The sequence below is a fragment of the Symphodus melops genome (genome assembly GCF_947650265.1).
Source record: "Symphodus melops genome assembly, chromosome: 7".
Lineage (NCBI taxonomy): Eukaryota > Metazoa > Chordata > Actinopteri > Labriformes > Labridae > Symphodus > Symphodus melops.
In genome coordinates this window covers 12,491,608-12,518,352 of record NC_136697.1, presented here as the reverse complement: position 1 = coordinate 12,518,352, position 26,745 = coordinate 12,491,608, and the positions used below count along the sequence as shown (strand labels likewise).

General features: G+C 40.1%; 2 protein-coding genes across 6 annotated transcripts; one reads left to right on the top strand and one right to left on the bottom strand.

Annotated features, from left to right (window-relative positions):
- Positions 1-4,703: 4,703 nt before the first annotated feature.
- septin2 (septin 2) lies at positions 4,704-17,834 on the top strand. Of its 5 annotated transcripts, none has more exons than XM_079348011.1 (13): positions 4,704-4,868; positions 6,151-6,190; positions 7,121-7,235; positions 8,485-8,571; positions 8,683-8,806; positions 11,254-11,388; positions 13,104-13,221; positions 13,522-13,623; positions 13,764-13,909; positions 14,672-14,755; positions 15,790-15,853; positions 16,395-16,496; positions 16,652-17,834. In XM_079348011.1, exons 2-12 carry the CDS (start codon positions 6,167-6,169, stop codon positions 16,479-16,481), a joined length of 1,086 nt encoding a protein of 361 aa, XP_079204137.1. In that variant the 5' UTR covers positions 4,704-4,868; positions 6,151-6,166; the 3' UTR covers positions 16,482-16,496; positions 16,652-17,834. The 5 variants fall into 5 exon arrangements, with proteins under 5 accessions (XP_079204137.1, XP_079204136.1, XP_079204135.1 ...); XM_079348010.1 differs by having other exon boundaries at positions 14,672-14,794; positions 15,793-15,853; XM_079348009.1 differs by having other exon boundaries at positions 14,672-14,794.
- Positions 17,835-18,708: 874 nt separating this feature from the next.
- On the bottom strand, positions 18,709-25,241 carry stk25b (serine/threonine kinase 25b). The gene is made up of 11 exons (XM_079347654.1): positions 24,801-25,241; positions 23,902-24,132; positions 23,739-23,795; positions 23,488-23,596; positions 22,754-22,911; positions 22,229-22,414; positions 21,753-21,898; positions 20,576-20,681; positions 20,420-20,491; positions 19,127-19,263; positions 18,709-19,037 (listed from the first exon to the last, which is right to left on the bottom strand). Exons 1-11 carry the CDS (start codon positions 24,828-24,830, stop codon positions 18,998-19,000), a joined length of 1,272 nt encoding a protein of 423 aa, XP_079203780.1. The 5' UTR covers positions 24,831-25,241; the 3' UTR covers positions 18,709-18,997.
- Between the last annotated feature and the right edge of the window lie 1,504 nt (positions 25,242-26,745).

The following is a 26,745-nucleotide window of genomic DNA, read 5'->3' as shown; positions in this document are numbered from 1 at the left end:
TCAAGTCCCAAAAGAGTTTCTGACATTTCTGAGCGGTCCATTAGGAAACATTTCTGGGAGAAAATCCTGGAGATTTTCAGAGCTCTGTGGAGGGATTTCACTAAATCTTGTGCTTATTCTCGTGATACTTAGGAAAAGTAAAGCGGTTTTAATATCTTTCCTCTGACACATTGATGCTGGAATTTGCTTTGGCTGTGGTGCAGATAGCTTCAATCCCCGGAGGTTGTGAGTCTTCCGCCTGCCACTACGCTTTCATACAGCCCCATCTAAACTAAATTAATACACTTCCCAAACATCTGAGGATAAACCTGAGGGCCACATTACTGCACCAGACCCCTATCAGCAGGCTTGTAATACAACCGAGTCAGCAGTCAATGAGATACATTTGCAACCAGGCATTTGTCAGCGACTCAGTGCCACAGAGATTTAAAATGTCCTGCAGTAAATTAAGTGCTGCTTGAGAAGTGAAAGGTGCCGGCTAAGCAAGTGGCTGCTTACTCTGAATGACATCCTGGTTAAGGAGGTGATGATGGGGTGAAGATGGAAGCATATGAAAACTGAGCCAGGGGCTACAAGTTGGGTCTCGCTTTTTTTTTTTTAAATCATGACTCCCAGGCATGTAACATATTTTGAAGCTAAATTTGATCTCTGAATACTTGACTCTGATGTTAAAAATGGAGATCATCTGAACACATGCACACATTACAAACTGTTTAAACTGTACTGTGGTTGACTGTTCGTGTTTTAATGCCTGAGTTAAACACTTGAATGATCTGACTCAGAATCTGTGACGTCTCTGAAGGACACAAGTAAAGTGTGAGAACCATTTTTGATTAAGCACTTGGACTAATGATTTTGTAGAAATGAGCTTTATGAGGTTCATATCATGGATCGCAGGGTGATCTGCTGTGGAGGGAAAGGATAACATGAGTTTGATTAAACTGAGGAATGACTTTTTGTTTGGTTTAGATTCTCTGTTAGCGTTTTGTTTTGTTATCACAATTATACTGGAGTTATACTGAATTGACAACACATGATGCTCGGCTTACATTTATACCATACGTAGTCATTTGAAAAAGACTTTCAGCCAAAATCACCAGAGGGCGAATATATAGTATTGTAATATATAATTCTAATATCACTATTATTACTAACTCATCTAAAACACAAAAATACACGATTTATTATGTCTCGCTTAAAACATTTGAAGAATATGTTTCCCTATTTATGTCATTGATTTATTTTAGTTTTCTCTTCATGCAAAAAGAAGACAACTGAGTGTTGAGTGTTTGAGTGTTTTTGTTAATCTTATTAAAAATGTTTTTACTCTCTGTGACCTTCACTCTCAGTCTTATTTTTCAGTTTCAGCAGCTCCGATTTTTAATGATGTCTGTAGAACTACATATTTTTCCTGATACTTACCTATCACATTTTTTTTTTTAAATCACGAAGTCTTAAGACAAAGGGAGAAGTGGGAACCCTTTTTATTTCAATTCTAGGCCATTTAGTTCATCTAAAGGATGAGCTATAAAGAAGGTATTGATAATTAAACTTAAAGCAGCACTCCACTATACATTAAAGTTTATTTCAATGTGATAAAACTAAACTAAACTGAAATGAGATTAATGTTTTGTTGATCCATATGCCACTGTCAGATCAAATTAAATGTGTTTTCAAGAAAGTGGAAAAAGCATAAAAGGTACAACAAGGTGCAAGAACACTGGTGTGGTTCATTAACCACATATATACACATAACAATATACATAAACCAGCCACAGTCTTCATAGTATGAACCTCTCTACAAATCACAGCATGGCGACATAAGAGGCTTATGGAAGTAATGGACTAAATGTGGCTTCTGTGGCGATGATATGGTCGCTGTATCAGAATGGAAAAGAGATTGGTATATACAGATATCTTGTTGACTCCAGCGCCATATGGTGCTGGTTGACTCATGTTTAGCAGAGCAGTGGCTGTCTTAAATCAGACTGGAGGGAGGGGGGGACAAGATGCTGTCACAACAGCAAGTTTAGATAATCTCCTACCAAGACAGAAAAGAAAGGCAAGAACATACATATAACATACATTTTAAATAATGTGATGCTTCTTGTACTCCACTGAAAAGACCCTGTGCAAAACAGTAAATGTAAGACCAGAAGATTTCAACAAAGAAAATATGAATGTGCTCAGATGTTATAAAGTTTATTTAACATGTGGAAATCAAAAAAAAATTTACCCAAACATCCTTTGCTGTCCATAAAAGAATATGTAAAATAAGCCTTATTGAACCTTTGTGGAGATGAAAACATCAACATGACAATATGAAAGCATTTAGTAAAGTGTAACTGCAGATATAACAACAATACAGTCAGGAAAAACAGTAAACTTAACCCCCAAATAATAAAACTGCAGTTACACCAACATCCACATGATTGCAGTATAAGTCAAATAGACCAAGTTCAGCCTTAATTTTTTTTCTCCTGTTTTTCGCAACAAAACATAACAAATGCCTTATGAAGGGACAATTATGTCTAGCCTACTATTCTATCAATAAAGCTAACAAAAAGAGAGGGCTCGTCCGGGATTTGAACCCGGGACCTCTCGCACCCAAAGCGAGAATCATACCCCTAGACCAACGAGCCACGCATGTTACCCTGAAATACATCGCAATAAAACATAGACTGTGAAAAATAAAGGAACGGGATTAACACTGACATAATAGATAACATGCTAACCTAGCCGTTTACCTTTTAGCCTGTTCATTAGAGATAGGATTATAACTAACCTAATTATAGAGACAACCACGTTTTAGGAGATGTTATTAACTATCCTCTGATGTAAATAACCTTACACAAAGAAGTTAACCTCACTTACTTTTGGGTACTCACGACAGGGTATTTATTAAGAAGACATTTAATTGGCACACGTTTAATGGGTATTTTACTTATAAATCACCTTCATCAGTTTAGAGTACACATTAGCTCCCTCTTTTGGCTGCCTTGAATTAAACCAGGGTGAAGTTACTCTGATATTTGGCATTCTCGTCGATTACCTTCATCGCTCCATGTTAAAGCCTTTTAATTCCCACAGTTTACGAACATTTTGGATAGCAGACTACCGACGTTACAATTTACAAAGATCTGACTGTGTGTCCAACACGGTGACTACAGGCGGAGTTATGGACCGTCGAAAAAGTGCAATAATTCAGTATTCAGTCATTTATTTGTTTTTTAACATAGACATCTCAATCCTCTGGTATTATACAAGGTGTCAACCCTTAACATGTCACCCCTTTTTAATACAAAATAAAAATGAATCAAAACAAAACCTACTCTGAAAATCATCATTATCATTGAAGCATTGCCTTTAATAAGCATTATAATCGTATACAAGCTATACAGAGCTATTGAAGGTAATCAACGCCAAAAAAGGCAACAGTCAAATATCAAACTAACCCGGAAGTTGGAAAAAGTGAATGAAAAATCCTTAGCTTGGCTTTTATTTTGAAAACTTAAGTATTTTATTCGTAAAACTGTTATCAATAAAATAAAAGCCCACATCACAATGTTCCTATAGATATGAGTTTCGTGTTTAAATCCATATCTTCATGGTTGGGTAGAAGGAGAGTCGATGAGCCTTTTTCAACATTTGTCTTTATGACTGTCATAAAAAATCACAGGTACTTTTATCCTTAATAATTAAGTTCTATGTTTGTAAGTGTCTCCAGCACCATGACAGACACCCAGCATGCACATCCATGGACCCTTAAAGATGTGGTTAAATGAAGATGTGCCCTCATTCATTTAATTATTTACTCCTTTACTTTTGTCATTGAAACCCCTCAAAATATTGCTATCTCACCGACTATGTGACTAGACTTCAATTATATACAACTGAGTTGTTGAGAGTAAATAGGAGACTTCGGCAGAAGTATCACATTCTCACATTGGATCAGTTAGTCATAAGAAATAAAACATTTCTAAGTTTTATTTTACTGTATTTTCTTATTACAGCCTTGTCAGTTAAATAATGATTGTTATATTGTAATTATTATGGTTTAACAATTTGTGGTAATTTAATTGAAGTTTCTTGCTTCCTACAGTTGCAGCTATCCAGGTTGTTGAGTATTGAGTATGAGAAATAAAAGACCATTACTTTTTACCTCAGTATCTTATGAATATACATGCTGTTCAATATTATGTACTATGTAAGTAGCACAAGTGAAATGCAATACAATAATTGTAGGGTAATGGTAGAGTTTCAAATAATAAAGAAATAAAGTATTTCATTATAATTTAAAATGTATCTATTGTAATTTCTAAATACATTGCATTATAAGCTATTGAACTTAACTGGTACTAGGTTGAAACTAAGCTCATGAAAATAATAGAAGGTCAAACATAAAGATGATCCACTGATGATCCAGTCAGACTTTATGATAGGCTTAGTGGGGGTAACTGGGGCTGGAGGACTGTTCTTGAGATGTTCCCAGATAGTCCCAAAATCCTCAAAGTCACACAAACTCATCCTGTTTCTTGTTAAGTTTAAATTTTAACCATTTACAGTCTATGATTTCAACTGCATGTATCTATCAAATCTTTATTTAGCTTAACCCCCCCCCCCCCCCCCCCCCATGATACATCTACAGTCTTAATAAGAGTAATGATAAGTGTATTAAGTTATAAGTGTATAGATGAGTCTCCATGAGCAGTGTTGGCCCTGCTGCAGTGCATTGTGGTCTGTGTGCTAAAGGAAGCTGCTGCACCGGAATCTGAAGAATTTGAGGCGTCCGCCAAGTCTGCTGTTCACCGTCGACTCGTCTATCTGTGCCTCTGTCTCAGCTCAACTTTCTGCCGACAATATAAAAGGTAGATCAACCTATTTATCGATCTCCGTCATCACCAAGTTGTGTTAGTGCTTTGTCAAAGCGGAGACACACCGACGACGCTAACATGAGCTGTTTAAGTTCACATCCTGCAGGAGAAGCTACTCGGCTAGTTAATGCTAAGCTAAGCTTGTCTGTAGCAGTTACAGAGCCGTTAGTTAGCTGTGGTGAATAACCCAGACAGGCTTTGTTTTGTTAAAGAACAAGAATAATTGTGGACTACATGATGTTTGTTTAAAGGAAGATGTCAGCATCAGCTCTTGTCACACCCACTGAGACGTTTCCGTTATAAAAATAGACGATGATAGGCTAATCAACCAGCTAATTTAGATACAAGTAAGTTTATAATATGAAAGGAGAGTTAGCTAGTGTAGTTCAACTTATCTTTCCCCTCGTTATCTTGGTGGATAATAATCTTTTAAAAGCTTTCAAACTAGCTTTGTATATCACATTTAGCTTTGTATATCACATTTGAGCCATTTTCATCCTTAAAGTCTGAGGCGGTTTTTTTTCTCACAGTTTCACTTCATGCACTAAAACACATCCTCTTATCTAAATACACCACAACAGCTTAGTATCAAACTCAAGATGAAATATCAGTACAGCTGTCTTTTTCATCTTCGCATCACTGCAGCTGTAGTGTAACTATTTTAGCAGAAAAGGTGTTTTTTTTCCTGTGGTGAGACTCTCACAAAACAGACTTCCTGTCTGTGACAGTTTGAGGCCTGTCAGTGTGAGAACAAATACTTTCCTTTCAGATAAGGTCAACAGAGGTCTGAATTATATACTACTAAAGCCTTGTCCACTCTGCACCTCCAAATCTAATTTTTAGCTCATCCAGATTGTTTGTGGTTTGATTTTTTCCGCCAGTCTGAACACAAAATGCCAAATGAGATTAGATTTTTCCAAATGTGATTCAAACAACACACGGATGTAGTTTCAAATCTGATTCCTACAGTTATTTCCGTTTGCATCAGAAATAATCACTCTTCTCTGTCACCCATTTTGCTGTTGTTTTTGCTGGGAGCGTTACCTGTTAGAAATCAATGTGGATCAGACCATGTCAATGTGGACGGGCAGATTAGATCTGATCACTTGCAGTTTGTAATGTGGACAGTCAGTCAGTCAGTCAGTCAGTTAGATCAGATTCTGATCAGATTTGGGCGGCAGTCTGAAAAAAGCCATAGAGTTTCAGTAGCAGAAGTTTCACAGCTTCTCGATACGTGATGCACTCTTTTCTTTTCTTTTTTTTTTTCCTTCTCCAGGGCTACAAGGAGAAAAATGTCTCAGGCTGACAAAATGAAGGTGAGACAGACATTACATCTGAACAACACATCTTCACTCGTAAAACCAGATTCCTTCTTCTGCTTCAGGAACTGTAGAAAGAAGAGCTGTAATGATCACGAGAACCTGTGTGTTATACAGTATGCACTTATTCTTCCAGTCAAGTGTTGGCTGTGTCCTCTGTCGTCTTTTTATTCAGTCCAGATTTTTTTTTTAAAGTGATAAGATCCCACCCATTAAAAGCAGGATAAGTTGTACATCCCTGCTTCCTGCATTTTGATGCGTTTTCCTAACACAGATATTACTGAGTCACTCAATGCTCAGCGGGCTTCTCAGCTCCCTCGTGACCTTCTGATGTGGCGTATCATGCAGATACAAACCCCCACAGGCAGAGCAAGAACACAACACATAGCAGGCTCATCAGTCCTCCTGATCTCTGCTGCAAAGGGAATTATGATGTCTTAAAACTTGGGAGGCCAAATGGGAAGACTTATTGAGGAGCATACATTTTCAGTAAATGGCTTTGAAGTTGCTTTTGACAAGTGTTGCTACATGGGCAGTTAAATGCTGTCCTGTTTGCATGTATGTCCTTGGTCTGTCTGGCTGTGTAGGACAGGGCTATAAACATTGTAATGATGGGGTGGAAGGTATTTTGCAAATAGACAGCAGAGAAATCACTATTGCCCTCTTTAATAACCTGACTGTCTGTGAACAGATGTCTTCTGAATTGTTACAATACAAGCTCTAATACTTGGCTATATTATCTTTTGCTATAAATCCAGACCCTGTTTCACTTTTTTCCCTGATTGGAGATGACGTCTTGGTCAAAGATGTGTTCTTTTCAACTTCAGTTTTGATGTCACCAAACATGTTTTTCTTGAATCTCATGCCCCTTGTGTCTTCTCACGTTGCCTTCTTTTTTTTTTTTTTTTTTTTTTTTTTTTTTTACAGCAGGGACAGTTCAACAACCCGGAGACTCCGGGGTATGTTGGATTTGCCAACCTGCCAAATCAGGTTCATCGCAAGTCGGTCAAGAAAGGATTTGAGTTTACGTTGATGGTGGTAGGTGAGTGTCTCTTCACCGCCTTTTTTGTTCCCTTGCATTTCTTTTTCATGTAACATACACTGAATTTATTTAGTTTGAAAATAATTTGATGAATGTTTCTGTGACATTAACACAACAGTTTGACATTTGACATTTCTCAACCTGTGTAGTTCCCTTCCAGTTAATTAATTACTAGTAATAAAGTTACTTCAGCTCTTTCCCTGGACGTCGGTAAATTAAATATTTCAGTGAACATGACGTCAGCAGAAAATGGCAGATGTCACATCAGTATAGAAGCTCAGCTGGCGCAGCAGCATAAACTCTTGATGTGAAAGCTGGGACTCTGTGAACCTCCCTGCTCGTCTGTGAGGGGGAGGGGAGACGCTCCACCTCACAGACGAGCTGTGTGCTCATCCTTTTTTTTTTTTTTTTTTTTTTTTGGCTTTAAAATAAACCAGGGAGGAATGCGGCCGGCAGGCCTCGAGGGACTGATGCACACAGTGGACGAGGGCCTGTGAGCCCCTCTTCTTCAAGAACACTGACTGAGTTCTTACTTAGCCTTCTCCATGAAATCAGTGTTGTACTACACACATTTCCCCCACACATGGACATAGTATGCATGCTATGAAAAACAACTTGCATACTGTTTGTAGTACCTTACTGAATACACTGGTTTATATCTCTCATACCCCATTTCCACATGCTCCTAAAACTGTTGCATTGATGACATTTTGACTTTCAGTACATGCTTCTCCTGGTTTGTTGTCAGATCTGATTTAGTAAAGCTTTGCATTCTAGGATAAATCATTTGGTTGTCAAGGCAGCGATTTTACATACTGGGAAACAATACTCGATGGGTCCGTGTCTTCATCTCAAGCTTCATCCTTCGAAGTGTCAGTGTTCTTCGCTGTAGGTCTGAAGAAACAGTTACATTTATTCCTACTCAAACAATATCAGCAAAGACCTGACAGACAGTTCAATGTGTTCTTATGAAGGAGTCTGGTGGAGGAGGAGGATTTTTGTGTGGTAAAACTTTCCCAGCAGATGGAGGAACATCAGCAGATGTTTTCTCAGGTTACAGCTGGGCCTGTTTAATGAACCGTCTGACAACAATCTGAGGAAGATGAAGAGTCGTCATGTTTTGTATCAGTCGTTATGTAACAGGAAGCTTCCTGCAGCTCTTTTTCTAAAAACACCCCCGACAATACGTCTGCGTTTTGAAGCAGTTGTCTCATATTGATCTGATCGTTTCATTGTCGTTTCTTAAAAGGTGAATCTGGACTTGGAAAATCGACCCTTATCAACAGCCTCTTCCTCACTGACCTTTACCCTGAACGAGTCATCCCAGGAGCAGCAGGTAAAACACACATGCACTTTCTATTTATTTTACACACACACGCACACACACAAACAAATACAATTTTTGCACTGCCACTCACTCTGTCCCGTTTTCTACTTCTTCTCGTAGAAAAGATCGAAAGGACGGTTCAGATCGAGGCGTCAACAGTAGAAATCGAGGAGCGAGGAGTGAAGCTGCGTCTCACTGTGGTCGACACACCGGGATACGGAGACGCAATTAACAGCCAAGACTGGTATGAAATCTCTCCAAGGTGTACGCTGATACAAAAATGAGCTTTTTTTTTTTTTTTTTTTTTTTTTTTTTGTCAGATCTGTGATCTGAAACGGTGATGAGCTAGAACGTCCTGATCTTATGATTTAAATCTGAAGAACAGTGCTGGGATAGTTTCCATTAACATGTGCTTTGTTTGAAGTGTGATCTTATGTGATGTTCAGGAGACTAATGAGACCTGATAACAACATCAACAAGGCCTTTCTTTTATTTTAGTGACAGGACAGTGAATAGAGTCAGAGAGATAGTGGAGAATGACATGCAGGAGCCACAGGCCTGATTTGAACCCGGGCCGCCCGCTTGTAGGACTATAGCCTCCATATATGGGGCGCGCACACTAACACAGCAAAGCCTTTTCATCTCCATAGCCATGTATGATGAACAAAAACACGTAAAGGTATGTTTCAAATTCTCCAACTGCATTAACTGAAACATGCCAGCTATTGAACATTATATGATGGTTTCTTTATTGAACCCTTGTAGAAGTTTAGTGTTTGTGTGTCGTGACTTTATATGCAGGAGTGTGTGTTTGGGCTCTTTCCTTTCTACTTGTTTTATTTTTAATATATATATATATATATATTTTTTTTTTTAAATGATTATAACAACCTACTTATGGGTGAAAAACAAACCATACAGTGTTCTCACATTTTCTTAAAGAGCATATTGCAGGTTAAAGACAAAACTTAACTAATCATAGGAAAATACGTTAACAATACTGTCTTTAACGAAATTCTGAAATTAATAACCCACAGGGTCTCCTGGAGACGTTTTAGTACGTTTTCGCACGTCTTTGCTCTTTACTTCCGCATTCGGCTGTGACGTAACGTAAGGGAGTCCCGCTGAATCCCCGTCTGTTTAACGTTGAAAATCATGGATCCGAGTGTCACTCCCGTCAATAAATAGGAAGAAAATATGTATTCCTTTACATATAATGGTCCACTGGCTTATTATTCTGAACCTGTTAGATGTGATAGAGAGCAGAAACAGGCAGGATTAGAGGAATAACGGCCTCAGGAGAGAAGTGAAGCTGTGGTGTGAGGAGAGACCCGGAGCAGGCGTCCTGCTGAGTGACAGGTGTCAGCTCGCCATATATGGGCGAGTGCTGTGTTCACATCAGCATATGTAAACTTTGTAATCACATTCAATCAATTAAAAAACAATTTGTAGAAGGTGCAAGTGCCGATCATTCACCTTTACATTGTATGGGAGCTGCTCGTAAAAACGGCAAATCTGTACAACGTATTACGGTGCCGCGCTGTGCGCGCGCGAGAGAGAGAGAGAGACATAGAACCCGATTACACGGCCTGTGCAAATGCAGCACTTTGTCTTTATTGTTTATTCCTGATGCAGCCCAGTGCTCACGTTGTTATAGAAAATACAGAGTATGATGCAGGATTCTCCTGACGTGAGTTCACAGCGCACGTAATCCACACAAACATGCACATCAGCGCACACACTCCACAGTTTAATGTGTGCTTTTGCACATATATTAGGCTACTACAAAAAGTTTAACATTTTAATGGCATAAAGGACCGACAGAAGTAAAGCTTGTGTTTCATTTTGTTTCCAAACTGTGCGTTCCGTCTTTCCCCACTGCGCGCACACACACACACGCTCTCTTGCAACAGAGTTGGATTTATAATAAATCGTATGACTACATATATTAATACAGACTGTCCGGTGTCTATTACGCGCAAACTAGAGAATATAACAGAGGATTCCAGCAGATCAAATCATAAAATGCTGCGTATATAATATTTTATGTTAAACACCCAGAGATTTAAATCATTAATAAGGAAACACTTTTGTGTCTGATGCCGAAATATTCAACGTGTCTGTTCGATCGTTTCTGAGGGTGTGGGAATAATTCACCAAAACACACTATGAATAATCAAGCCACTTACACTGTGCACCTGAATGTGCACCGCGCAAATTACAAACTATTGCAGGGAGGCCTCCTGTCTATTCTCACTCACTACCACGTATCATTACACCTCTTTAATCATGTTTTAGCCTGTTTTTTGTGCTTTAATTCTTTTGTGCTGCCTTCTAAATGTTTGTTTATAAAGTGTTTGATGCTCTCGGTGCAAGACAAGTTCCCCCAGGGGCAAAAAAGGCTTCATTCATTCATTCATACACAAAGCCGATCAAAGCAGAGTGACAGAACACGACTCCCTTACGTTACGTCATATGACGCGTTGTTGAAAAAAAGCGAGTTCTAAACAGCTACACTAAAAACAGCCACTTTCTCCTCTAAATTAGAGCACTTATGTGTTGAAGAATATACAGAAAATTGATGTACTTATTCTACAGCCCTTATCTGACAACATGAAGAGTTAATCTCAACTTTTTTTTTACCTGCAATATGCTCTTTAAGTGTTCTCTCTCTCTCTCTCTCTCTTTCAGTTTCAGCACCATCATCAGTTACATTGATGACCAGTTTGAGCGTTACCTCCATGACGAGAGCGGCCTCAATCGTAGACACATTGTGGACAATAGAGTACACTGCTGCTTCTATTTCATCTCGCCGCTCGGCCATGGGTGAGTCCATCAAATCCAGCTCTGAAAAAAAAGGAAGAGACCACTGCTTAGATGTGTTTCTCAGGTTCTACTGTTTATAGCTTTTTGTTTGAATAACATGAACATTTTGTAATCAGCTTCTCTCCAGACTGCCCCTCCTTCCTTCAAATGAAATATTCTCATTAAGGGAATTTAAGCTGCATGATTTGTCTGGCTGCAAAAAAAAAAAAGTGAGATGAAAACAAATTTCTGTTTTCAAATAACAGAATACCGTAAATTCCGGACTATAAGCCGCTACTTTTTTCTCACACTTCGAGCACTGCGGCTTCTACTCCGGTGCGGCTAATGCATGGATTTTTTATGGGGGACAATGAGCTTCTGCCGCAAAAACATTTGACTTCGTCACGTCGGATCTTAATATCAGTCATTTTGCGCTTCATGCACGCACCCTCATGATGGAAAACACACGGAGAAATACATATGATGCAGCTTTCAAGTTAAAGGCGATCGAGCTGGCTGTCAAAGAAGCTAACAGAGCTGCTGCACGTTAAGATGACACTGACAGCGACAACAGAGACTGAGGAAGTGAGTAATGAAGTCATTCTGAGGCAGTGAATGGATGGACTTTTTCTTGTGAAATATATTACGGTCATCTTTTTCATCAGCCGTGTTACAGACACCGTCGGCTAGGCTTCGTATTGTAACGGTTCATGTTGTAAAGTCAGTAGTTGATAATGTGTTCATAATTCCGATTATGTGGAGAGTCAGTGAATGCACCAGCGAGAACGTGTTGAGTGGCTGTATGAGAGAACGCTGGGGGAGAGAGTTGGATTGTTACGGCAAGTTATGTGTTGCTCTCTGCTGTAAACGGCGTGGTCACGGCCGACAGTGATCGGGTTATTAAAAGTTATTATTTGAACGCTCTCGTCGTCCTTTAACGTCCGTACGGACGCTACAGTATTTGCGGATGTTACCGGTAGCCTACGTCTGTGTAAATAGCTCTTGTTATAACGTGGACACCTGCGGCTTATAATCAAGTGCGGCTTATATATGTACAAATACATTTATTTACTTATTTTTAGCCGGTGCGGCTTATATCCAGGTGCGCTCAATAGTACGGAATTTACGGTACTAAGGATTGAACTTGGGAAGAGTTCAGGAATTAGAGCTTGTGTTGACAGGAATGTTGTCAAACACAGAACCAGAGGAGGCATACTGTGCAGTGGTTTATGTTCTTCTGAGCTGTTTCTGTGCATTTTAGACTTTCGGACGCATGAAAACACAGTAAAATCCTTTCAGGGTGAAGATTTTCGTTTCTCGTTTGGCGTCATTGTCATTTTTTTTTTTTTTACGTGAGATTAGTGCGATGGCCGATGTAACCAAACAAGTGCTGGTGTTAACTGGATTTTTTACATGATTAAACGTTCACACAGAGCTGCTCTCCCTCAATGTTGACGAGCAGAGTCGCCTGAATGGACATACTGAAATGGTCACAGCAGAGAAATGGCGAGAACGTTTTAGCATGTCAAGCATCCTCTTTGAAAGCCGTAACAGTGTCTTATATTTTCACGTGGAATAAGATGAATGGAAGGGATTCCTTTTTTTAAACAGAGGAGGAAAACCTCCGTTAAAAATGTTAAACTAAAAGTTAAGTACATTTAATGGGCTGTCTCTTCCCTTCTGAATTTCTCGTGCTTCTCTTTCCCTCTGTGCCTGTCTGTTTCCTGTCCGAGCAGCCTGAAACCCCTGGATGTTCAGTTCATGAAGGCCATTCACAATAAGGTCAACGTGGTTCCTGTCATCGCAAAGGCAGACACGCTCACCCTCAAAGAGAGGGAGAGGCTCAAGCGGAGGGTGAGGACAACAGAGTCGACCATTGTTCAAGATTTTTCTCTTTTTTTTTTTTTTTCTCCAGTTCCTGAAATAAACTGTAGCTATCATGTGTTCCTGCTCACTGCTTGAGCCATCCACTGTGAACATAGTGTAATATACAGTGTTCAAACAGTTTGAAAGCTAGAGAAACAATAGCAGGACAACAAGTCTTGGCTCATGAGAGGCTCCTGAGACCAAAAGCTTTTGATTATTAGGATTATTGTCTTTACATCCTGACTTGATACAACAGGTCATTGTTTTAACCTGCATTTCGTTGGTCAGATTCTGGATGAGATCGATGAGCACGGTATCAAGATTTACCACCTTCCTGATGCTGAGTCGGATGAGGATGAGGACTTCAAAGAGCAAACCAGAATCCTCAAGGTATGCTCGCCATTCCCAGAGAAAGCCTCCTGATACTCTAGGTCTTGTTTTTTTAATTTTTTTTTTAGCGTCGTCATTTCTTGTGTGCGCAGATAAAAACTGAATTACTGAAGACGCATGAACGTCTCTTTCTCTTCCAGGCTAGTATCCCATTTGCAGTTGTGGGATCCAACCAGCAGATTGAAGCCAAGGGGAAGAAGGTGAGGGGCCGCCTGTACCCCTGGGGAGTCGTCGAGGTGGAGAATCCCGAACACAACGATTTCCTCAAGCTGCGAATCATGCTGATGTGAGTGACGGAGGAGGCTGACAAACCCGCTGTTCTCGTCTCTCTTTTAGCGTGACAAAGAGGAGCTTTCGACCTCTGAAACTGTGCACATCCTGTCTGATCTCCAGCAAGTGCTGTGAGAGGAAACTGCAGCCAGCTTGCTAGTTTGCCAGGATGCTTTTAAACACAGTAAGAGCAAGTCCACCCACTGCCAAGAGCTTCTTTTGTTAAGGTGTAACTCATTAGAAAAGGGATGGAGCCAAGGCAGGAAAAAAGAGAAAACATTAACTGTGTCCCAAATTGGTAAGAAGTCGCAGCAACGCTGACAGTGCAAAGTGGTTTGAGAGAGACAGTGGAGTAGAGATGTTTTATTGTTCTTCTTGATGATTCTGAGACCTGACCTCAAGTCAATACACAGTAGTATCTTAAAGCTTTAGAGCTTCTATCAGTGTATGGTTAGACTAATTCTGTCCCCGTAAACTGGATCCTGGTGTACTGTGCACATTGTTTGACTGAAGGGATTTTGTTGTCCCTGTTCAATAAATCAATAATAGATAGATATGTAGGCTCACTTTGGTAATAACTTCTCACAATTTCAGCTTTGAAGAGATCCTCCTTACTCTTTGATTCTGATCATATGAAGAACCTCGTCCCAGATAGTAACAGTGGTAATGGTATCGTGAGAACCCATCAATGGAGCGAACATCTGTAGTTTGTAAATGTCTGCCAGAGTGACTCATATTGTGACTTTTACCCCCCCCCCCCCCCCCCCCCCCCCCCCAGAACCCACATGCAGGATCTCCAGGAAGTGACCCAGGACCTTCACTACGAGAACTTCCGCTCGGACCGCCTCAAGCGGGGTGGCAGGTTGTCCTCCCATGGTTACGTTCTGCCTCTGTCTCCTGCGTACGTCAGCTTGCTTCTCTGCACTTCCTCCCCCCCCCCAAACACCTCAAACAGCAAACCCCTGATTAGACCAGTGTTCAATATCAAAGACAGCAGCAGAAAACACAACACAGTGGACACACGGGGCATTTAAAAGTAATAAAACACCCTGAAGTGTTCAAGGAAGCTCAAGAAGTAGAATAACCGTGGTGTGAAAATGGATCATAATGTTGTTGAACCTGTTTCATTCTGTAGTCCAGTAGATCTAACTCATCATTCTGCATGGTAGACAGTGCCACCAGGCAGATTTTTAAATATATGCTGTGGGCCTCGTTGTTTTCTGGTTTTTCATGGTTATGTAGTTTAAGTGTCAGTCGAGGTTTTCGACAGGATTACTGTGTGATTTAACATAGTGTGGCTATCTCATCATTTAACCCCTTAAAGTAGACCATAAAGATCCTTTTAAACTGCCTTCTAAACCAACCCAGGATAAGGGAGAGATTTTTACCTTCTCATTGGCTCGCCATCGTCCAATGATGGCAGCGTGGTCTTGATTTGTCCATTCCCATGTGCAGACTGTTGGAGGTACAGTTTTTTTTTAATATTCCATTTTAGGGGAGGTACTGCTGTTCCCCCGACTCTCCTGCTCCTGCTCCTCTCTGGAGTCTTACTGCTTTCATCTCTTTGTAGTCATCTGTTTTAGACGCCCACTTTTCTATCACCACTAACTCACTAACTTCTTCACTTTCTCAATGTGGCTTTTTGTCATTTTTGCCTAATGCCTCCACAGATGGTACAATGTGCACTGTCAGGCTCGCACACACAAACACACAAAGTTCACACAAACTTGTCCGCATAACCAGTTATTGTGCTTTGTAAATAACCGCACATGCCTAACCGAATGTGCATTTGAACTTGATTACTTTGTTGATTGGCATACGTTCTGCAGACATATTGGAGGTTGATTCTATAGCCTCTCACTACTGTCAAAAGTAACTTTATCTTTGTCATTACAGCAGGAAGGGGCCGGAGCCGGAGGAAATGGACAAAGATATGATCCTGCAGGAGAAGGAGGCTGAGGTAGGATATATTAGACACTACATATTATCCGTTGGTTCTTTAAATGACTTCCTTATCCAGGGATCCTCCTGCTCCACTGTCGAGGCTTGATCAAGGAGTAATAGCAGAAAGTATTTTCGTTCTTGCAAGAACTTCGATGGGTGATTTCTCACCTGTACACAAACCTCAGTACATACGTAGTATATTGATTCCACAATGGTATAATGTTGTTGTTGTTGTATTCAAATTTGAGTTTTGAATTCTGCGCCTTGTAAAATCCCGGCACAGCAGGCGCTCCACAGACGCACACAGACACTTAGACTGTAGGCGAAGCGTCACATCTTGTCTTGAATCAGCAGTCTGCGTAGGGCTCATGCGGAAGCAGTTGTTTGATACAACTTGATCAAAGGAGTTCATGACAAAACATTCAGTAAGGCTTAAGAATCATCTGTAAGTAATCCGATCCGAAAAAGTATGTGATTTCAAAGTCTCAGCTCCTGAGTGAACTTTGTGAGTGCAGTTGTTGTTTAGATGCCAAACGTTGACGTTCTTTGTCGTTCAGTTGAGACGGATGCAGGAGATGATCGCAAAGATGCAGGCCCAGATGCAAAAGCAGGGAGATGGAGAAGGAGACAACCCAAATGTTTAAAAAAACCCAACAAAGGTAGGAGCCACACTGTCAATAACACTGCACCATATTTTCTATTTCTGTAACTGAAACACTGAAACATCATTATCAGTTGATACGGGCCTTTGTAAGGCCAGACTTGACTCTAAGTTTACATAATGTGTAACTTTTCCTGTCCTTTCCCGCTGCAGGTTTTTGAGCCACTGCCAGAGTTTGACTCTAGAAGGACGACTGATACAAGAGGAGGGGAGAAATCCTTCTGGTTATCGACTCATATGGCTTGCCACTATTATTATTTTTTGTTCCAATCCTTCATTGGATCTAGATTCCTTTTATTTTCTTTTTCCATGAGAACATACAGTAAAGTATATTCAATCAGTGTTATGTTTATATATTCACACACACTTTTTTTTTTTTCTTAAACTTTTGCCAGTTACTTAAATGAAGTCACAAGAACCATTTATATAAAAATGGCGACATATAAGTCATTGGGATGTTATTTTATTTTTTTAGTTTTCTTACGGTTTTTTTTTGGTCTTGTTATGTTGCTATTGAGGAAACCAAAGTTTTTTTCTGCTTGTATTAAGTGCTATTAGTTCAAAAACCTCTTTTCAATCATGCTCTCCCCTTTACTGGGAGAGTCAGCTTTGAGAACAACGTGTAGCACAAGTAGCTTTTTATGCCATTGTGATGCCATAACCTCAATATTCTTTCTCTCAATTTTATATTCCCTCAGACCAGAAGTGACCAGGAAAACTACCCATAAATATTTACTCAAAGTTCATTTATACCCTCCTCTTCTGCATGATCCCTCGACTCTGTCTGGTTAAACTTGAGGTGAACTTTCCCTATCGTGCTGGTTTGGGATCAACTCCTCCCTCTCGTGTCCAAATCTCATCCATTATTGCAGTACTCGGTTAGTGTCTTTGCATACAATGGAATTCAAGTGTTATTAAGCTCCTCTTGAGAAGGATATGTTTTAAAATCAACTGTGACTCCCCCAGACCTCTAACAGTTTTCCCCATACATGTCAAATGAAGGACAGACGGATGAGGTGTCGCACCTCTCTTTGGTGCTTTCAGATATCACCATGTAACTTCCTCACTCTGTAAAGTGAAGTCATGTGCCAGGGAGCGTTTACTGTTTTTTTTATATTGTCATTGATGCTGCCAGTACAAACCGCTGAGCGCTTTGTGGTTTTCATGACTACAGAGATTACAGGTGACCCAATGAAGTCAGTGTAGCCAACGTTTCCCTCACCAGCCAAGATGTGAGTTCTTGACATTCCTCTTTGTGCTGTTTTTACCCAATATTAATAAAGAGCAAAATATTGTTTTTGATGCATATATTGTAATAAAAGTTTTATCAAACTTAGATACCATCATCTGTGATGTATTCCTTTTTTATCTACCTTCAAATAACTGAATAGAAAAAAAACAAAAAAAAACAGCTTTGGTTCAGATGAGTGTTGAGCTTATCCATGCTTAGCCTGTGCTTCCTCCTCTGTGTGTGTATTTCTCATACGTGTGATTAGTTTACTCTGACGGACGCAGCTATAATGAACCTGCCCTCACTAATGGGGTATATGTAATGACAGGACAGCACATGAACAGGTCAGTAACACAAGACCCCTCAGCGTGCATTCTTTTATACAAAGAGGAGAACATAAAGATTGTGAGAAATGTTAATTTAGCAGTGAACACTAATTTCACATTACTTGACATTCTGAACATGCACATCTTAAAAAATCAACGTATATTTTTAACCCCCCCACTTTTCTTGAAATGGTGTAATGCTTTGTTTCTTAAGACAAACACATCTTCACATCAGTTTGTATGATGCAAAAAGATTGACTTAGCCTTTTACATGTGTAAATCAGAAAAGAAAGAGATCACCTGAAGTTCTTCATAAAGATTCAAAGTAGGGATGTGTTGGTTTAATGCTTGCATTCCACCAAACATGTTTTTTGTTTTGCATTTAATAATGCAGTTTCGATTTTGTTTGAAACATGGTGACGTCCTGTAGTTTCATGATGTGACGGTAGATATATACGTTATAGATCAGTCTTCAGTGTCATGAGTTCAGAGCAGGTCTGTGTCATGAGGCTGACAAAGAAGAACGCTAACACAAAACATATTTAACTGTGAGCTAACCGTTCACATCATTGTAACTGCATAGAAAATAGTTTTATCATTGTGTCATGTGACAATCATTTTTATAAGAACCAGAGGAACAACAGTAAACGGGACATTTTCCATAGACTTTATTATAGTTTTTTTCTTCAGTCTAACAGGTATAGACAACGCTCTAAGTAACATGGCTTTTTTTGTCTTAAATACTCTCCGCTCTTAAAGAAAAACTGTAAAAATATTTAATTATAACTAATTAAAAGATCTCTTGGGGACAGGACTGGGTAGGATGCAAAGATACAAGGGGTGTTGGGGGGGGGGGTTGTCTGTGGTCCTTGTCTGAGGGGCTGGGTGGGTCTGGGAGACAAATAAACATGGATCAGGGTTCAGTTACATCCAGCTGGAGTTTCACCGCGAAGACTGGGTGGTGTTACCATTTAAAGAAAACCTGAAAGGAGGACATGAAATCTATTAATTCAGATGTTTTCCGCAGTACTCTGGACACACAGCTGTGAGTGACAGTGCTTGCTTTTTCACCTGCACACTCTCTCCATCATGTGCGTGACGAGGCGGTCGGAGATCCCCGGACAGGACTCCTCTGCCAGGTTAAAGGCATTTTCCAGCTCCTCGATTGCTCCTACGCCAGCGCCGCTCGCCCGCCGCTTCTCCTTCAACTATTGGAGGTGAAAAGAGGACCAGTATGACTGCCAAGACCTTCATGCTCTCTGGCCCCCTTTTTTTGCCAAAGCACTTAGTTAAATCTTGTAAATACATTATTATTTTATTATCATGTGCACATTCTGTGACCAATAACAACATCAACAGGACCTGTCCTTAATAGTCGAGGAGTAACTGGGTCATCTTACCACCGACTCCGTAATTCAAACTTCTGTAATGGAATATTTTCTGGTTTATTTTCTCCTCTCAGAGGCTTTTAAATTTACATGCTCATTGTATCAATTTTAAGCTTTTTGCTCTGTATACACTTCAAGTTATTATCAAAGTATCCAGGTTCCTGATCATCTGTGCGCAGTTCTGTCTTAATTTCTCACCAGCCCAGTTACTATGTTTTCTAACTACAGGGTGTATTCAAAAGCCTGGTCAAAGCCTAAACCAGCCACAGTACCCTGATTTCTCACCTAGTAGTCCAGGTTGTACATCCAGGTATGTGAAAACCAGGATAAGGGCTAATAAGGGCTTATGCACAACACATAACCAGGACACTTTTTTTAGACTGGATTAACTGCTCAAGATAAAGACCTGCTACAGGTTTCAGGAAACTGTCCACTGTTACACAAATGTATCATTTCTGTTGTTGTTAATCGTAACTATACTCTTATTTGATTCCAGTACTTCAACAATGTTTTGTAGTACTGCAAATAAAAATGTTAGTGCACTGTAATCTCTCTTACAGTAGGAGAGTCGGTAATTTCCGTTTACAGATTTTACATAGAAGTGTAGAATCTGTCACTTCATAACTTAGTTAAACTAACCTGGGACTTAACAGAAGAACGGGCCCTACACTGGGATTTTATGGACGAAGAATTTAAGGCGTTAACAATGCAGACGTAAATGCTGCATGGAAAACAAGTCTTGTCTGGAAGTCACTTAACACAAAACGCAAGCTTCACTGAAATCACAGAGAATTTAACATCTGATTTCAGAGGCATAGATCGTCTTTCAGACTGTGACAGAAGATGACTGCTGAAGGGTTCAGAGATCGGATGAGCCTGTAAATAGCTTTTCAGTTCATCTACAAAAAAATATGAAAGTACAATGAATCGTTTGAATCAGAGTTGTGTAATCCCCATCAGAAACCCATTGGCCTACCTCTCTGAAAATAGGGGTTACCAAAGCAGACAGGCATTGTGACTTGGGTTGTCTTTTCACCGAATCCCCTGACTGGTAAAAGGAACAATGAAGAAGATTAAAAGGATAAATAAAAACATTTGACCTGTGTGTTTAGTGCTGTTGTGTGAGTCTTACCTCTGAATCTGTGTGTGTGTAGCCCTTCTGTAGCTTGTTCAGGGAGGAGGGTCTAACTGTGGGGAAGGTCCACATCGGACATGTGTCCACGTCACCGTCAGCATCCCTTCAGCAAGGATGGAAAGATAAGAGGAGAGATAAGAGCACAGATTCTTTACAGGATGAGGGGAAACAAAAATCGACTGATGACCTGATTCTAATTTATTAAAAAAAAGTTTCTATTAAAGGACTTTTTTTTGTCTATGTGGGTTAATTAAGCAACAACTTCCAGGACTGAGAAATGAAACCAAATCAAATGCTTAAAACGGCAGTTCTTCCAGTGGCCACTAGAGGCTGGCTCTAAAAGTGAGTCAGTCCTCATTAGGCCCTATTTTAAAACATCTATTACAACATGCTTTCAGTTGGTAAATTCAATAACTGAACTGAACTTCTCCACTGTGTCTTTGCTGTTGCTGCCTTGTGCTTATCATTCATCATATTGTAAACATAATACCGCTTGCTGTGCACTTGACAACACTTAGTGGCCGTCCAAGAAGTTGATTTCTGTGGAATTTCATGGCCACAGCCAAAATATTAATCTCAAAGCCTCAAAAGGAAGCCAACACATTAACCTCCAATTTTCACCTACTCAGTGCGTGCTGCAGTCTGTCAGCGCTGCACTGCCCCTCTAGTCGATCATTTTGTTTCCACAGCGAGCACCGCTGTCCGTCTCTGTGAATCGTGAAATAAGCTGAATATGTAGGTGAGCTCTGTCTCTTTCCTGTTAATCTCTGTACTTTTAGAAAAATGTGCTGAGTTTGAAGCACGTCTGGTGAAGCTGCAGCTTCTCCTCTGCTGCTCTGCATGGCGTCGCACTGACACACAGAACGCCATCACACACACACACACACACACACCTATTTACTGTCAGTGCAACGGTACACAGTTCATGAGCCGAACAGGCCTTCTGGGTCTTTATGGTCGGGAACACACTTGATTCTGTAAAACTATGTTTGCATTTATAAACAATCAGTTACTGAATGATTGTAACGTTATCACACCCGGCTGCTCACTAGTTATTATGCACAGTTTGTCATGTTGTAATACAGGGATGGTTCCAGAGGGCTGGTAAACTCTGGGCTGATTCAATAAAACACATTGTAAATCACAGAATTCCTAAAGCTGTCTCCAGACTCACATATCCGAGTCATCAGAGCTGGATTCCTCCCCGTGCCCCTCAGACTTCCAGCGGCGGTAACGGTCAATAAGCTCTGTCAAATAGGCCGTCTTCTTTGTGTAACGTGTAATGAACTTGTGTTTCAGGAGCTCTTTAGCTGTTGGCCTCTGTGCAGAAACATTAAGAAGACAGAAGCAGCCAAAAGGTTAACCTTCAGTTACGGCTTCATCTGTAGCTGGATGAAGAATAACAAAGCCGACAATAGTTGTCGAGATATAACAGGACTCCACCCTCACATTGTTTAGATTCTACAAGTATGTGATGTGGATTTCTATGAAGGACAAGGCACACTAATCCACTCACAATGACCCAAGTCTTACACAGTGCCAATCTGGAATTATTCTCCAATTTTCTGACCTGAATTACAGGCAACCAAAAGCATGTCTGAGCCCCTTTTAGCTCCACTACAATGTCTGCACAATGGACGAATTACTTACAAAACGAGGGTCTTTATTTAGACAAGCCTCCACAAACTCTTTGAAGGGCTTGCTGTAAGGTCCCTCCAGTGTGGGTGGAGTATTTTTCGGGATGAGGAAAAGGACCCTCATGGGATGAAGGTCAGAGTTTGGAGGTTCTCCTTTAGCCAACTCAATGGCTGTGATTCCTAGGGACCAAATATCAGCCTGAGGGGGAGAGACATGTAAGAAGAATGGGTTTACTGTACATCAAATACAGACCCCAGAGACCGTGTAAGGAATAACATATAGGTTCATGACTGAAGTGATATGCATCCAATTACTACTATTATTACCAAGCAGAAACATTCATTTAGCACCTCTTTGTCACAACTTTCACCATTACATTATATTTTCACAACTGAGAAAAACATTCTGCAAAACTAAGGAATACTTTCATCCAAAAGTAAGAAAAACTTACAATTAAAGAAAAATAAAAAAATAGCTAAACCCTCGTCCACTGAAAGCAGAAACACATGGTTCCTCTTGTTTGACCCACAGACGCACCTTAAAGTCGTAGGCCGACTGTTTGATAACCTCTGGAGCCATCCAGAATGGCGTGCCGACGAATGTGTTCCTCTTTATCTGGGTATCTGTGAGCTGTCCTGCCACCCCGAAATCTGCCAGCTTCACGTCGCCCTGCTCCGACAAGAGCACGTTGGCCGCTGACAGAGGGAGAAATAACATCACAATAAAAGGCTCGTAGGCATTTAGAAGGAATTATTGACTCATTTTGAGCTCATAGTAAGTCATGAAATACTGAAACTAATTATATACATTCACCAAGAGCATATGAAATGCCAGAAGAATAATTACTTGGGTTTTGGGCCTAACAGATGGGTGGAATAAAGGTCAAGGGATGTCTTACAGTCTCTTCCCCAGTTTTATTTTGGAGAGCAAAAACATCAACATCAGGAGCCGTACCGCAGAAAACACCTCCATGTAAAGATTTAAATTAAACTCCTGCAGCGTTCTGTGATTCCATGCGCTCAGATGGTGTTAATTCATTAATGTATGCAGCGATACGCAAACTGCATGGACATATTCCGCCCAGCATCTGGTGAAGACTTGCTCACCATGTCGCTCATGACTGCTCAACATTAAGGGTCTGCTATGGAGCTTAAATCAAAGCGTTATAAAGTGACAGTCAACACACAAAGAATGTGATATCTGGCTTTTTTTTTTTTTTTAAATTGGAAAAAAGTGACTTTTAAAAAAAATGTTTTTAATGTGCTTATTACCTTTGATATCTCTATGAATCTTCCTTTCAGAGTGCAGATACTCCAGGCCCTTCAGTATTTCCCTCAGTATAGTTGCAATGTAAGTCTCTTCAAGAGGCCCAGGACGGAGCTAGGAGGGGCAGCAGATTCACCAGAACATGTGGAAGTTTGGGGAGAGGGAAAGAGTCAAAAACAAGTTAGGCTTCGCAAGCATGAATAGTAGCACCTTGCACAACACTCTGTAAGCTGTATAAAAACATAAATCTGATTACCAAATCCAGAGCAGATCCTCCACCTAAATACTCCATGATAATCCACAGCTTGGTCCCCTGAAAGGACAACATGCTTGATGAAAAGTTCAAAATGCTCTCTTTGCCTTTCCCTCTCCGACATAACTTCTGCGTCTGCATTCCTTCATGAATGCGTGAACCTCACCTTCAGGTATGAGCCAAAATACTTGGTAACAAAAGGGCTATCGCACTGGCTCAGCACTGTGATCTCCTGTTGGATGTCTTCTATCTCATCCTCCGCCTCCTCCAGATCTATTATTTTAATCGCCACCACCTCCTTTGTGCGGTTGTTGATGCCTTTGTAGACCTCCCCGAACGACCCCTTCCCAATCCGCTCCTGCTTGGTGAAGTACTCCTCGGGGTCCAACCGGGTGTTCTGGTCAAGTCACAGCAGCAAAAGAAATTAATCTGACAATGTAAGATGTGATGACTGTGTTTAGTGCGTGTGTTTATAAACACTACAACTTTTTTCCACCTCTATATGTGTTTATCATAAAGTTTAATAAGATGTGACAGTGGCCTATTGGCCTGTAAAATAATGTTCTACCTCAATCCTCAAATATATCAATCAAGATGATGATTAAGCTTTTTAATGTGTGCCATCATCAGTCTTGTATTCTGTCACAGCTGACTGCACATCAAACTTTGTTACCAGGATGAAATTCAAGAAGCATGACACTTCAGTTGTTTTCTCCTCCATAACAGCAGGAAATGAGGGACGATTTTTGACTGAACGAGAGTCACATAAAGAAGCATTTCCCTCTTGATAGTTTATTTGTATTTCCAGTATAGTCATAAAAGAATGGAGACTTTGATCATGATGGAGTATTGTTGAATTCTTACATGTAGCTTAATTAGAGTTCCTAATTATACATTTTTGTCAGCAGAGTTACCTCTAACATTTAGACTGTTTTATCACTTGGTTTGAGGGCTCAGACCCCCACCCATCTATTCACAAAGAGTACCTGACAGTCACGGGGGGGTTCGCCTGGTCTCAGACAAGAAGCAGGGAGGTGACAGTTAGTGAAAAGAGGATTTCTGTACCTGGTTTTGCATGTTTTTAAGGTGTGCCATCCCCGCTGTAGGTTGGACAGAACAGGGGCAGCCACAGTTCTCTCTTTTCCGAAGTTATTAAAAGGTGCTTGCGGGTTTTTCTTCCCTTCTTCGCTCTCTAGGAAGCTAGCTGGGTCGCTAGCCAACCAGATAAACACCCAATCTGCTGTCGTTAACGGGGCTGTCACTCCGCGCGCTGTTCTCGGCCTCCCGAGTCCACCGGAGGACCGACGAGCCCGGCGACACAACCACCTACTGACCGAGAGACTCCATTAATGTCGGCGCCGGTGAACAAGACGAGAAATATCCTCCTTCCGTGTATAAATATTTAATTCATTTCAAGCAACGTTCAGCCTGTTGTTCATTTGAAGCTTGAGGAGGACAAAATAATGGCCCAGATGGACGACGCATGCGCATCGGCTTTGAGCAAGATTGAATTCTGGGAGTTGTATTCCTGAAATATCAAGTTTTTCTGTAAAGTGTTTATTCTCTGTTCATATGTCTTCTATGAAGACGCCTCCACATGAATGAAATGCTTGATATTATTAAAATAATTAATGCTGATAACATCAAATTCTTGGTTTGAAAGTCCATTTTTGCAGGTCCTTTCAATTTCCTTTAACACTGTCATAGTATATGTAAATTATTTGTTTTGTGTGATGTATTGTGTCTCCACAGGGATAACAACCTTTATTTCAAGGACAACATGGTTTGATGTATCTGTGTGAGTGTCATCCAATGATTTACAGAAAAACAACCTAACGTGGATAACACATGCTTGGCAATGTGCATGCTGTCATTCAATCTGCTGGTAGTAGCCTACATGTACTGTAAGCTCATGGGTCTATTATAGCTGAAACCTGTTTTGATTTTCACTTCTTCATTTTCACTCAGCCAAAAAAGCCAACACTGAAGTGAAAATGTATTCTAAATATATTTCTAGCTATTTACTATAACTTTAGCCCACAACAGCTGCTTGCAGGCCAAACATCAACCACAAACAGTTTATTTGACTGTTTTTACAAAGTCTTTAATAACTATGGTTGGAAAAATATATACAATTTAAATCAGATGCAATGTTGTTCACTTGTTAACTAAAGTCGTCACCCAAAATGTAAAATATTATCACAAGTTTGGAAGTAGATATCCTTTGCTTTGGGTTGAAATCTGAAACAAAGACCAGTATTGTATTACCAAGCATAAAGAAAATGAAAGATATGAGTAAGTCATTGTGTTTTTGCTCTGACTTTTTTCCTCAAAATTCTGAGATCAAACTATGGTGTAACACTTTCAGATAAGAATTCTGATTCAGAAAAAAAGCAGATTTTTAGTTTAAAGTCAGAGCACTTTTCAGTGTCCCTAATCCATCTGCACTAAAACGTGTTTCTCTTCTAACAAAATCATATAATCCATCATATGCTTTAGATTGTTATGTATTTGTTTTCTTTGGTAACCATTAGCCAAAAACACTGATGATTGTAAAATGTTTTTTTGACTGTTATTGTTATTAAAGCAACCACTTCACCTTCAACCTCATTTACTTGGTGACAGTTTTCTTAAAGGTGTACTATAGATTTGGTATTGAAACTTGAAAGTTGGAGAAGTTAAACCATTCTATGCTATATTTTCTTAGCTAAATACACGAACTTTATAAAAGGAAAAAGATGTGTCCCTGGAAGACTGAGCTAAAAGACTACCAGGAGAGTTACAGTTTCACTGTTGCCTATAAATTCTTGCGTCACATTTTTACCTTCACACAGTGTTTCAGGGACCACGTGTTCCTCTGAGGATAGTTTGTGTATAGACTAATGGACATATACCACAAAATCTGAACATTTGTCCAACTTTCATATTTCTCTACCAAAACTACATACTGTACATTTAACCAAGTTAAATATAAGTATTTGTTTGAAGAAATAGAACCAAAATTGTTTTC

Excerpts from the sequence above, each read along its gene's own strand:
- septin2 (XM_079348009.1), top strand. The coding sequence starts at position 6,167 with ATGTCTCAGGCTGACAAAATGAAG. Across the intron at positions 7,236-8,484 it reads GTTTACGTTGATGGTGGTAG|GTGAATCTGGACTTGGAAAA; the intron begins GTGAGTGTCTCT and ends GTTTCTTAAAAG. Across the intron at positions 14,795-15,789 it reads GTTCTGCCTCTGTCTCCTGC|CAGGAAGGGGCCGGAGCCGG; the intron begins GTACGTCAGCTT and ends TTGTCATTACAG.
- stk25b (XM_079347654.1), bottom strand. The coding sequence starts at position 24,830 with ATGGCACACCTTAAAAACATGCAAAACCAG. Across the intron at positions 23,796-23,901 it reads ATTTTGGCTCATACCTGAAG|GGGACCAAGCTGTGGATTAT; the intron begins GTGAGGTTCACG and ends TTGTCCTTTCAG. Across the intron at positions 21,899-22,228 it reads TAAATAAAGACCCTCGTTTT|AGGCCAACAGCTAAAGAGCT; the intron begins GTAAGTAATTCG and ends GTTTCTGCACAG.